We start from the raw sequence: 13,133 nt of genomic DNA, 5'->3' as shown, positions 1-13,133 counted from the left end.
AAGAAAGAAAGTCTTTTTTTTATTTATAAAACCAGAATCTTTCAATAAGGATTACAATAAAATGCTTTGGGACTTTTCATTCCTCTCATGTCTCCAACTAGGCTAGACATACCTCGTTAAAAAACAATAATCGTGGAGCAATTTTGAAAAATCATTTGTTTATAAATAAATGTAGAATTTCAGCAAAAGCAACACAATATTTATTTGGCTACATAAGATACCTTTTTATCCTTAGTTAACAACCCAAACTTTACAGTTTCCCAAAACACCCTTACAGATATTCTTTGCATCCAGCTTTTTCCAGAATGTGTTTACCATATTGCAAGTGTTCAACTATTTCTATCTCTAACTTGCATATTCAACATAAAATTTAATCCCCAACATTAAACCTTATTCTTAAAAATGATTTTTTTACATTTTCTATAATAAGTTCTTATATTTTACTGAACATGTGATGCGCAGAACACGCCGTCTGCTTTTTAGGGGGTATTTTGACGTTTGCAAGGGCAGCGCGGGGGAAATATCACATTGTGGGCTGCCATAAGTCTTCGAGGGCTACTGCACCATCATGCCAAACTGGGTCCCTATAATGCGCAACACATAATAACATTTCTATATGCACTTCATGATGCAGTTGTACAGGATGGACCAGAGCAGCCCAGGTTTGTTGTCTGGGATAATGTCAGTTTCCATCGGGCTGCTCTGGTCCAGAACTGGTTCACCAACCATGATCAATTTGAAGTTCTGTACTTGTCCCTTACTCGCCATTTTTAAATCCTATAGTGGATTTTTTTTCTGCTTGGAGATGGCGCGTATATGACCACCAACCACATGCCCATGCCTCTTCTGCAGGCAATGGAACAGGCCTGTGGAGACATTGAGGTGAGGTCAATCCAGGGATGGATTTGGCACACAAGGGGATATTTTCCCCGATGCTTAGCAAAAGAAGACATTGCTTGTGATGTTGATGAGATCTTGGCCAGACCCCAACAGATGCAGGATCCATAAGCCCACTTGCGCACAATTGTGTTTTTTTGTGTTTACAGTAGTGCATTGTTATTTACTGTACTGTAAAATATACTAATGTAATGATTTTGAATTCATTATTTCATTTTCTTTTTTTTTTTTTGGGTAGTTGTGAAAACAGCTACCATGTTTTTATTCAGTTGTCTTCTATAACTGAATAAAAACATTGAAAACAAAAGACTGTTTTTTATATAAAGTAGACTAGTGTGTTGCTGCTCATCTGAAAGTGTATTCATATGATGCATAGGTATCATTTTGTCATCAGAGTGACATTTTGACAAAGGATTGTTAGGTTTTGATAGTAGAGTTTAAATTTGACATAGATGTGAATGGTTTATTTCACAATGTTGTGTCTTATTTGCTTGTGTGTTAGAGTTTTGACACAATGAGCCAAATTTAGCAAAATGTGTGTAAGCAATAGGCAAAAAACTGTATTACATTAAAGTATATTCTAGTTCAAATTAATTGCTTTTCAGTATATTTGGAAGTATTTTTTTTTCCATATTTCCAAGTCCATGCAGAAATGTATTAAAATCCAACTTAAGTTGTTAAAAAAAAAAAAAAATCACTCTTACAGTAATTTCAATTAATTGTATTTACTGTAACTTAATCTAAGATACATTTGAAATCAATTATATAGGCAATAAGTCTGTCAAAAACATATTTCACTCTTAAGTATATTGTTAACTGACAGTAAAGTATAGCCTATATTTTAGATCACATTAATTGCTTGTCAATACATTCAACAGTGCACTTTAACCATATTTTAAAACAAACCATTATGAATGTACATAAAAAGTTGTATTAAAGTCCCAATTAAGTTTTTTTTTAATCACTCTTAATGTCAACTTATTGCATTTTATTTTAACCTGATACATTTCAAATTAATTGCATACAATGTGCATTAAGTGAAACATTGTATTTAATTCACACTTGTGTATTCTTAAAGTATATTATTTGTGTAATAAGTATAGCTACACTTAATAAAAGTATGCTATAGTCCACTATTTTTTTCTAGGGGTATCCTGAAGAAAGAAGAATCTAAAGAAGAATGAAGCTGGGTCAAAACCAACTGATTTAAATAAGAGGACGCACCAAAGAGGACGCATGTGTTTCTGGCATCTTGGTTATAAAAGTAACACAGTTCGTGCTTTATTATTCTAATCTACCATCATTATGGACAACTAATGCACAATTTTCAATTCCAAATATGGGCTGGAAATGTAACTAGATCCGCCCCTCTGACCCGTTACGTCCTCTGGAATAAGAAAAACGCACAGTTCGAGGACAACTCCCAGCCTGAAAACTTCGGGACGAGAAGGAAAAAGAATATCAGACATATTTCTCAGATACTTTCACCGGGAAGTCATATCAATTTGAAACTTTTTTTTCTTCCTTTTTTACACTGATGGACGATTTAGGTATGTATTGTCTAATTATTTTATGATAGCCTACTTTTCCTACATTTCCTTTGAATAGGCTACATCACTGCAGTAAACCGTTATTAGCCTAAATGGAAACGCAAAATAGGGACAGGGTGGAGGGCTTGGAACGAGGCGTCGTTTCTTTTTCATAGCGGTTTCTAAAAGCACACTGATGAGCTCTTTAAAAAGATGAGCTAGATGGACACGTATTCATACTTTTGAGGTGCAATCCGAAAACATACACGTACATCTGTCCGACAGAATTTTAGACATGTTCACGTTGGTAGTTCTTCCCGGCAGTTATCAAGGGTAACATTATGTTTAATTCGTCCTGAGAGTGGGCATCTAGTCACAGTAGGCTACATCCCACATCTGGTAACGTTTAAGGACTATAAAAAAAAAAACTTCTTGGATCCTATGAAGAAACACCCGCCCTTTCACCCGCCACCACATAGGTTTTATTTGGATAATTGTTCCTGAAGATGAGGACATTTATTTGTCTTGTTTTAGTTTTTAGTTTGTAGTAGGCTAACATTTTTTATAGAAATCCTCGGTACAAATCTGGATGTAAACATGCTCTATAGACAAAAATTTAACAAGTAGCCTTGCCTATTCAAAGTACAATTAAGTATCATGGTACATAAATATTTCAATAATTCAACTAGTATAGTATCTGTAAGATTGTTTAATTATTATTATTATTTTTAAATAAGACTCATATGCTCACCAAAGAAGCATTTATTTAATCACAAATACAGTAATGTGAATTATTATTATTTAAAATAACTGTTTTCTATTTTAATATATTAAAAAATGAAGAGTTCAGATGCAAAAGCCTCTAAGTGCCATTTGAAATTTTCTTCTAGAATGAACATTTTTATCAAGCTTGTATATTTAAGTTCAGTGATTTCACTTAAATGGCAATGATACCTATTAATTGTTATTTAAGTGAAATTACTGAACTTAAATATACAAGTTTGATAAAAATCATCATTAAAGAAGAAAATTTCAAATGGCATTTAAAGGCTTTTGCATCTGAACTCTTCAAATGTATTCCTGTGATGACAAAGCTGAATTTTCAGCATACTTATTTAAGTCTTTGGATTTACATCCTTCAGAAGTCATTCTAACAGGCTGATTTGCAGCTCAAGAAACCTTTCATATTATTATCATCAATGTTGATATAGATAATATTTTAGTAAAAACAGTGATCTTTTTTTGAGGACTCTTGATTAATAGAAAGTTAGAAAGAAGAACACTATTTTTAAAATTGAATAATGTTTCACAATATTACTGTTTTTTGTTTTACTGTATTTTTAATTCAATAAATGCAGCCTTGGTTAGCACAACAGACTCCTTTCAAAAGCATAGAAACATCTTAACTTGAACTTAACTTCAATTTTAACTTAACTTAATAACTCATAATTTTTAATCCATAACTTTTTTGGGTTAAAAATTATCCAAAATATTTTTTTTTTTTGCTCAAGTACATAACCAGCCAGTGTTCAAAAGTATCTGCTTGCCATATAGCTCGATTTAAATTGGTATGCTTGTTATAATGTTTTTAATTCCAGTGGTGCTGGTGGATTTCCGCGGGAAATTCGAGCATGTCTTTTCGTCATTACATCACATCTGTACACATGGTGTCTCGGCTAGTATAAGCTATATTGCGTGCGAGGATGTTTGCAGGTGGAAATTTAGCCTACAGCCTTTTCTCACAGCACTTGATATAATTAAACTTATCAATTTGATGGAGGATCCAGAAAGTTTCAAACGACAATCACCAGTGACAACTGAAGATTCAACCATTGTAAAATGTAAATGATTTCGGACTTTGGAGTGGCTACAGAAAAAAGAGATTGCAACCGGGCCCATGCATACGAAAACAAAGATAAACATTGGAGGGCATTAAATTTAGTTACACAATGCTGATGTTGTTAACATTAATAATTTGAGAACAAAGTATAATTTGCACGGTTTGACGTGATATGATAAGCGATTGTTATAGATTTAATAAGCTTGATTTACTGCAATGTTTTTTCCCCTTAGTTGGTTAGAACAAAACTGGATGTTATTTACATGTTCAGATGACATTTTCCGGTGAAAATTCTTATGTTGGCCATACTTCCAAAAAGTAGAATTTGTGATTCCGGATGACAGTACCTGGCGCGGTGACTGACAGCCATAGCCTGACTCAATTGGATAGATCTACAACCAATCAGAGCAACGCAGTGAGTGACGTATGTTGACTGCACGCACGCTGGAAGAAGTAGTAAAATAATGAGTGTTGATTCTTTTACTTGGTCCTCCATGAGTGCAACCACTTAGCGACCATCGGAGCCAGCTGATAAATTAAACTTTTACCAAATCCCGTAGGAAGGACGGCAAACACATCTTTCCGACCGACAAATGCCTTGATTGCAGTTCTCTGTTTGTCTTTTAAAATGAATGTGCTGTCGATTTCTTTTACGATAACAGAATCTATACATCTCAGTTCTCCAGCTGCTGTCAGCTTTGAGGGAAACAAGTTCAATGTTCAACCCAAGTGTTCTTTGATAGCGTGATGATTACGTAACTGCAGATCATCTGTCCATAATCGTATGAAGCCCACCCTGGCAATTTGATTGGCCCGACGATTTCTGAACCGATCATAATTACTCCTCAATGGATCGAGTCCTGACCGAACTTCCAGACCAAATAATGTTGTGGACGGGGTTCGGGCTGGCATCCAGGCTATGACAGCCATACATTCTCCTCAAAACATTGGCACAATCCACGACACACAACTCAAGTTGATAATTCCACAAATAACTGCAATTGCAGATTTCGAACACAGCAACAAAGAGGAAAAAGTACGGACTGCAGCTTTAAATCTTACTTAATTTAAATCTTAATTTAACTTAAATCTTAAATATCAAATTTAAGTTATTGACTGGTTTATCTTTGTGGGTTAAATTCACCTTCTATTTTTGTGCAGAGCTTTTTGAGGTTATTTATCAAAGTATACTGCTTTATTGTTGAGTGGACTGTTAGCCAAGCCAAAGGAACATGCTTCTCTAAATATGGTTAGAATTTCCAGAGAGAAGAATTTTAGCACCATATATGAGCACAGTGCTCAAACCATCTATTATACAGAATGGTTTGTTGAACTGGATGATAAAATAACTTCAATAGATGAATCAAGTTCACCCAGGGTGATCTAGTTTTTGTTTTTATTCAAGCACACTTTAAAGACCCACAAAAAAGTGTTCTGAAAACATACACATGTACAATAATGTGGGGCCTTTGACTTCATTGGTAAGAAATGAAATGTCACTGAAAATGCAAAAAAATGCTCTATATAGTTATGGCTGTAGTGTCAGTGACGGGAGTATTGAATGCATTTTAATATAAACAACAACAAATAATTCATTGATTACAATAAATCCACAATAGTGTTATAGCAGAGTTTAGAAGTTATCTTGTGCATAATTTACATATAGGCCTACTGTAGTTTTTGGTGGTGACTTCATTTTAATAATCAGCCGTCTTTATTGTTTAGATTAAAGCATCTCACATTAATATTTTAAATGGTGCACAAGCACACATGCATTCCCTCTCACTGGATACATCTGTTTTTCAGCCTTATAATGTACAAACAGGCATTTGGTTGTAGTTTTTGCTCTGCTTGCTGATGTGTGTCTATGTTCTCATAGTCTGTCTGTCTGCCTCTCTTCAGGAGTGTCTGATACATCTAACTACCCTCTCAGTCCCCGTGTTGTTTTGTTTGGTATGTAGTTTTCTGAATGTCTGTTTTCCTCCTATTTATGTGTATGCACATTTACAGCAATTTTCTTTGCATGTTTTGTTATTTCAACACTTTAAATCACCATAGAACAAGCATGATACAACAACAACTTGCAAGCAGGCAATATAAAGTTTCTGTGTGCGTGAAACATTACCCACTGGTCTTGACTTACCCTTTCATTTCCAGAATATTTTAGTCTGACTTATGCATATCATGACATTTTATAAAGACAAATGATTGTTTTAGTCTGGCTAAAATCTAAGTTTTAAAGTGTATGTAAATGTTTATTCTGTAAATGCAGCCAAAGTTATTTGCTCTTAACATCCTGTTGTAGATGCAACTCTGTAATTATCTGTATATATTCCCTTTGTTTGCTTTGACAGTTTTTAGAATTTAAGTTAGACACAATACCTCTTTTTCTTGCTTTTCATAGATGCACCATAGACAAACTTCTTTTCAACAATGAAGTTGGTTGTATTATACAGAGCAAACTATCAAGTTGGAAATCATACAAATAATCATACAAATAACTTCTCTAGTAATATATCATTTGATATGTAGGATATATGTACATATATACACACACACACACACACACACACACACTACCAGTCAAAAGTTGGATGCGGTAAGTTTTTTTAAAAAGGTTTAAAAAAAAGTCTCTTCTGCTCACCACGGCTGCATTTTATTTGACAGTAATATTGTGAATATATTTATATATATATATTTATGTGAAAATATAGCCAAGTGTCATTTATTTCTGTGATCGAAGCTGAATTTTCAGCATCATCACTCCAGTCTTCAGTGTCATGCATGATTCTTCAGAAATCATTCTAATGTTGATTTGCTGCTCAAGAAACTTTTCTTATTATTATCAATGTTGAAAACAGTTATTTATATTTTTTATTTTTATTTACATTTACATTTATTCATTTAGCAGATGCTTTTATCCAGAGCGACTTACAAATGAGAACAGCAGAAGCAGTCAAACTAACAGTAGGACAACAATATGCAAGTGCTATGACCCCTCTTAGTTTAATCTAATGCAGTCCATGAAAAAAAAAAAAATAATAAAAAAAAAAATATATATATATATATATATATATATATATATATATATCATTTTATAAAAAATATTATATATATTATATAATATATTATATATTATATATATTATATAATATTTTATATTAAAATAGAAAACAGTTATTCTAAATTGTTATAATATTTAACAATATTACTGTTTTTGTGTGTGTGTGTGTGTGTGTGTGTGTGTGTGTGTGTGTGTGTTTATTTTTAATAAAATAAATGTAGCCTTGGTGAACAGAAGAGACTTTTTTTATCAATCAATTAAAAAAGTAATGAATTAATTAATTAATAATAAAAATTCTGTAATTAATTACGATTTATTAATTGTTTTGATTAACTTAAAATTTACGGGTTTTTTTTTTCCTAGACAATGTTAGGAAGACTGTTCCCAAGTTTAAGTGCTAGTAAATAGGAAAAAGTGTCACGGAGTCAACAGAGCCATCACTTCCGCCCACTGCACCTGATCTCTACAATCTGCCTAACCAATGAGTCACCTGAATTCTAATAACCTGCACATAATGAATACACTTCCTATATCAGCCACCCCTTCCTTCACTTAAGTGTCTGGTCTCGTCTCTTTAGGACCCAAGACTGCTCACCCATGCTACCAGCTACCACTGTACTTACTTGTTGTTCTTCATGGTCTCTGTTCATCATCATCATCCTGATTATCCCCACCACCATTATCAAGGACAATCATATCAAATATTGATGCATGGTCAAAGGTGACACCTTGGGGTGAGAATGCGTTGAGAGTAAACAGCAATGGTCCTAGTACTGAGCCTTGTGGTACTCCATACTGAACGAGTAAGACTAGTAGAGAGATACAACCAAAATAGGATGATAGAGATGGCGTTCTAAGGCCACTAAAATGGACATTGCCTGGCCAAAAGACCATGCCGTGACTTTAATTGCTCTGAGAGCAAAATCAGTTGCCGAACGCAGTTCCTTCATCAGTCTTAGCTCAGCACTACCCTTGTGTACCTCTTTCAGAGCTTTTGCCTGATGGACCTGCAGGATGGCCATGGCATGCAGGGCAGAGGTGGCATGTCCAGCGGCAGTGTAACCCTAAGGAAGAAGTAGTCTTACAGGCCCTGGAAGAGAGCTTAGGACGATTCCAGGTGGTGGTACTCTGTGGGAGAAAGTTCTGGGGAATTTTCATATCAACAGCTCATCCTCATCTGAAGCCCTGAATGAAATTAAGTGTACACCCTGTAAGACAACATCGAAATCAATGTGCAAGAGGAGTGGAAGGTCAGTGGGGATTCACTCTTGTGTAACCCTGAGCGCTAGATGCAGTGCGGATATAGTGGCTGAGGTTTCTTCCTTGTCAGGAAAGAGAAGCGACCACAACTTTGCCATGGTTATGTTCTCGCAGTGAGAACATGAGCCACCCACAAAAGCTTTCTGAGTGTGTTCGTATCATCCGTATGAGAACGACAGATATCAACCGCACTAGAAGTACACAAAGGGCAAGGAATCTTTAAAAAGACGCTCATCGTTTGTACAAGGTCTTTTAGGGAAACCGTTCTTTTAGCTGAAGCACCCAGGGGAAACTCCCATAACTTTTCTGTGCTTGCTCTTTTAGGAGAGAGACCCTGTAACTTTTTCCAGTTAGAGCAGCTCTTTTAGAGGAGAAGATTGGAATGAGCTTGTGTATTGGAGACACTTCACTTGGGTCTGAAAAACAAATCTAACTGGAGTATTTGGATGCCGCTCATTCATACCTGTATAAAATGGAGTGGCATGCAAATTCCAATTACCAATTCTCAGTAGCCTTTTCTGAATTCTTACATGTGATTGGGTCTCCCAAGTCTGACCCCTAGTGTCATCATTCGATAGTTTAAAGTTGTGGATATAAAACTGACATATAGAGATGTGCTTGAGAGGAATCCATTCTCAAGGCCTGGATCATGTCCCAGTTATTTTCCTTCACCTGTCAACTTTTCCACTATTCTTATAATTTAAAGAAAGGCCAAAAATTAAAAAAGAAAGAATAGCCTCTCTGAGTTTGCCTTATTACTTTTACATGATGTTTTTCTATAACGTTTTGTCTTTATAGATGCCCTGCTTGCTGATCTGGAAAATTCAGCCTTTCCTCTGGGTCACTATCCTGTCCTACTGACCTCTGACCCTCCGGTGAACTCTGATCCTCCATCCAGTGCTCAGGATCCTGCCCAGAACAGGCCACTCCCTCCAGCATACACCCCGCAACAAGTATGCCATAAGCACCATTTTTAAATACAAATATACTGATGATATCTGATGTAATGTTTCTAAGCAATATATAGAGTCAAACGATTTTTATTCATCTGTTTCATAGACCGTTTCTGCTGCGATGAAGTCGAATGGCTCTCAGAACTCTAACCCAGACAAACTTTACAGGTATTTTACCTCTCAAGAGCGTAATGTCCTGAATAATACATTGATTTTCACACATGGTACATGGTTCAAATAAAGACTGAAGTTAGTTTAGATGATCTGACACTTCATATGCCCTATGCACATACAATCTATTCTCAACATAAGTTCCCTTTTCAGTAACACTACAATAACCACATGTTATGAATCATTAGTTAAGCATTGATAAAAAGTTAATTCATAATTTATAAAGCATTGGCCCTACATTACTGTCCCGTCCCACAGGTGGGACGTTTGCCACTATATTTTTAAAACAATAATATCTTAGTAAATACCTTAAATAATATTGACAAACTATATATCATTTGAAAGCTTACAATCTCTAGTTTCCATATTTGGTGACTGATTTTCAAAATATGTTACAGAGGAGCCATAATTTATCAATATGCAACAAGAATATTTTCATACTCATAACGCGTGTTCAGACCTTTATTTTAAAATAGCAGTAAACATGAAAAATCATGAAAAATCGTAGATACCTCAGTTTGTTTTCATGCCAAAAGTTCAAAAGATAAAATCCATTCAATTATTTTGGAAAAAAAAGGTCTGAAAAGTTTGAAATATCAAGAAAAAAATAATAAATTCACCATTTGTGACGTGGCAGCTAGCTATGACTTACATGCGTGGTCTTTGTATGTGTTTCTTAGAAGTTCAATTCATTTCAAAATCTGCCAAACTTCCCATACTACTTCTGAATAGGATCTCTACTTCAGAAATTGTACGAAAATTGTGAAAATAATGGTTCATATCACTCAAAACACATATAGAAATGCAGGCGCCCTTATATGGGCAGTAATGGAGTCTGATTGTGCCCTAGTGAAAAAGTTTGGTACTGCGCTAAAACAAAATCTTACTGAAAGCTCATTTTTTGAGTTATCAACCTAAAATTTGAAACACAACTTGTTCAGATTTTTGGCTTTGATCTTTCTGCCGTTTTAGAGTAGCCCAGGTTTTGAAAATATATATTTTATGTAAAATATGAATAATTAATATTTTTACATTGTACATTTCCATAAACTCAAACTTCTATAACTTTTTTCTGTTTCACTTTCTTAATTTATTTCACTTCTACAAAAATCTGCCAAATGTCTTCTTTAAAACAAGACCAATCATATGTCTATATTCCAAAGCATTCTTGAATTACAACCAAGTTTGAAATGTGCATTTTCATGTCTATTCAAAAGGGGGGGGGGGGGGGGGGCAGTTAAGAGGTTAATAGACATTAGTAAGCACTTTATAAATACAGCTATAAATGCTTTATTCTTTATTTATAAGCATATCTATAATGTGTTTAATAATTCTATTTTCATACTTTATTAATGATCAATTTATAATTTCTAAATTAAGTATTTCATTATTTACAAACCAGTTATTTTCAAGAGTTTTCAGAGGTTCATAAGATCATTTAGAAAGTCTAAGTAGATTATTTAGACATACAGTAATAGTTATTCAGTATGTAAATAAATGCTTTATTAATGTATTCCTACTGTAATTCATGATTAATTGAAGTAGTTATAAAATATATAGTAGTGGCCAGTTTTGTTTTTTCTGTTCTGTTCTGTTCATATTTGAGTTTCTTTGTTGTTCTTCTAATCTGTTAATAGAGGGTATGCACGTTACATCACAGTCGGTCAGAATGATGGTGGTCACGCCTGAGTGGCAAAAAGACTGAGCCCCAGCATTTTCAGCGCGAATGCCATGAAAAACACAAAACAAAAACTTTGGAAAGTGCTTTACGATTGACTATACCAGTGTTTCCCAACCCTGTTCCTGGTGGCACACCAACACTGCGCGTATTCTTTGTCTCCCTTATAAAACACACCTGATTCAACTCATCAGCTCATAATCAGATGGGTTAATGAGCTGATGAGTTTAATCAGGTGTGTTTGATTAGGGAGACAAAGAATATGCGCAGTGTTGGTGTGCCGTACATTGCAACTGTACATTACAAAATGAACTGTAATAGGTTATGATTGCCCTTATTTAATTAAAAACTGGGTCAATGACCCAACCAAATGGCCGGAGGTGTTGTTTCCAGACTATCTGGTTGAATCTCCAGGTAAGACATCACGGTAGCTACCGGTAACATAAGCATAAGTTACATAAGTTACTATAAGTCCATAAAACCTTGTCACTTACCAATTGTACATATGCTTCACTCCAAACTATTAATCCTTTTGTAAAACGGTGATCAGTAGTAGTAGCTACGAAGTTGCAGCGGGACTTTGCTGACAGTTATCCGAATTCTCACAGACTGCAGTCTGTATTGAGCTGATAACGCTAAGTGAATGAGACATCCCTTATGAAAAACAACTATAGAAATCTTGTAGTATTTTAGGACAACATATTATATTAACGTTAATCCTATAGGAATACTACAGTATTTTGGCACATAGCCTAGAAGTATAGAGGTATTACAGAACATCACAGAAGTTTTATACACTACTATAGAATACAGCCATAGGATTACTATAGTTCTACCAGAAAGACTCGGGAGAATAAATACTGTAACAATAAATACATTTATTGATAGCCCAGCAAGCAATTAAGTTCTTTGGCGTAGGCCCCATCCATAGCTCGCAATCCGAGGGTCCGGACTCTGCATTTCCTGCCTGAAGACGAAGGCAGGGGCGCAGCCGACCCCCTGGGAGGTATAGGAAGGGACCATCCTGGTGGTGGTGGGGAGGATGGAAGGGAAGGAACCATCTTGGAGGTGGTAGGATGGGAGGGAAGGAACACATCTGGTCCTTGGTAGTTAGTCCCTTTCTTGAGAAGACTTTCGTATGTCCTGGGACTGTCACCCTGATTCAGTGCTCATAGCATCCAGATGTTTAGATTGCTATAAGGTAGTAGTCCTCTTCAGTCCTCCCTGAAGGTGGGCTCCCACATATTGTGGTTGTCAGGTAGTAGGCCACATCAGGCCTCCCTCAAGGTGAGCCTCCACATTTTGTGGTCGTCAGGTAGTAGGCTTTACTAGGCCTCCCTAAAGAGAAGTTCCCACATACAGTGGTTATCAGGTGGTCAGCCTCACCAGGCCTCCGTGGAGTTGAATTCCCACATATGGTTGCTATAAGGTATTAGGCCTTACTGGGCCTCCCTGAAAGTAATTCCTCAAGATGTTGGGTAGTTGGCCTAATCAGGCCTTCCTGAAGGGGAGCTCTCAAATATTGTGGCTAATATTGTGGCTGTCAGGTAGTAGGCCTCACCAGACTTCCCTGAAAGTGAGCTCCCACATAATGTGGTTATCAGGTAGTAGGCCTCAACAGGCCTCCCTGAAAGTGAGCTCCCACATATTGTGGTTATCACACATATTGTGGTTGTCAGGTAGTAGGCCTCACCAGGCCTCCCTAAAGGATGAAGTTTCCACTTATGGTGGTTATCATGTA

General features: G+C 35.7%; 1 protein-coding gene across 7 annotated transcripts in view; it reads left to right on the top strand.

Moving 5' to 3' along the window:
• The first annotated feature begins 2,279 nt into the window (after window positions 1–2,279).
• The window catches only part of LOC120488788 (transforming growth factor beta-1-induced transcript 1 protein), a 46,647-nt gene continuing 35,793 nt past the window's right edge, over window positions 2,280–13,133 (top strand). For 2 of the 7 annotated variants that reach the window (XR_016147041.1, XM_089121962.1), the window contains exons 1-4: window positions 2,280–2,447; window positions 6,169–6,219; window positions 9,389–9,543; window positions 9,650–9,711. Coding sequence is in view for 6 of the 7 variants with exons in the window: in XM_089121962.1 (XP_088978088.1) it covers window positions 2,435–2,447; window positions 6,169–6,219; window positions 9,389–9,543; window positions 9,650–9,711 (281 nt within the window). In the remaining variant the exon portion in view is untranslated. Of the gene's footprint in view, window positions 2,448–6,168; window positions 6,220–8,348; window positions 8,581–9,388; window positions 9,544–9,649; window positions 9,712–13,133 lie in introns of those variants that run through there. The other 5 variants (XM_039685439.2, XM_089121961.1, XM_089121958.1 and 2 more) reach the window with 4 other exon arrangements.

This window comes from Pimephales promelas, chromosome 17 (genome assembly GCF_988280905.1).
Source record: "Pimephales promelas chromosome 17, fPimPro1.hap1.1, whole genome shotgun sequence".
NCBI classification, from domain to species: domain Eukaryota; kingdom Metazoa; phylum Chordata; class Actinopteri; order Cypriniformes; family Leuciscidae; genus Pimephales; species Pimephales promelas.
The sequence above is the reverse complement of the archived record's forward strand: the minus strand, read 5'-3'. Positions and strand labels throughout refer to the sequence as shown.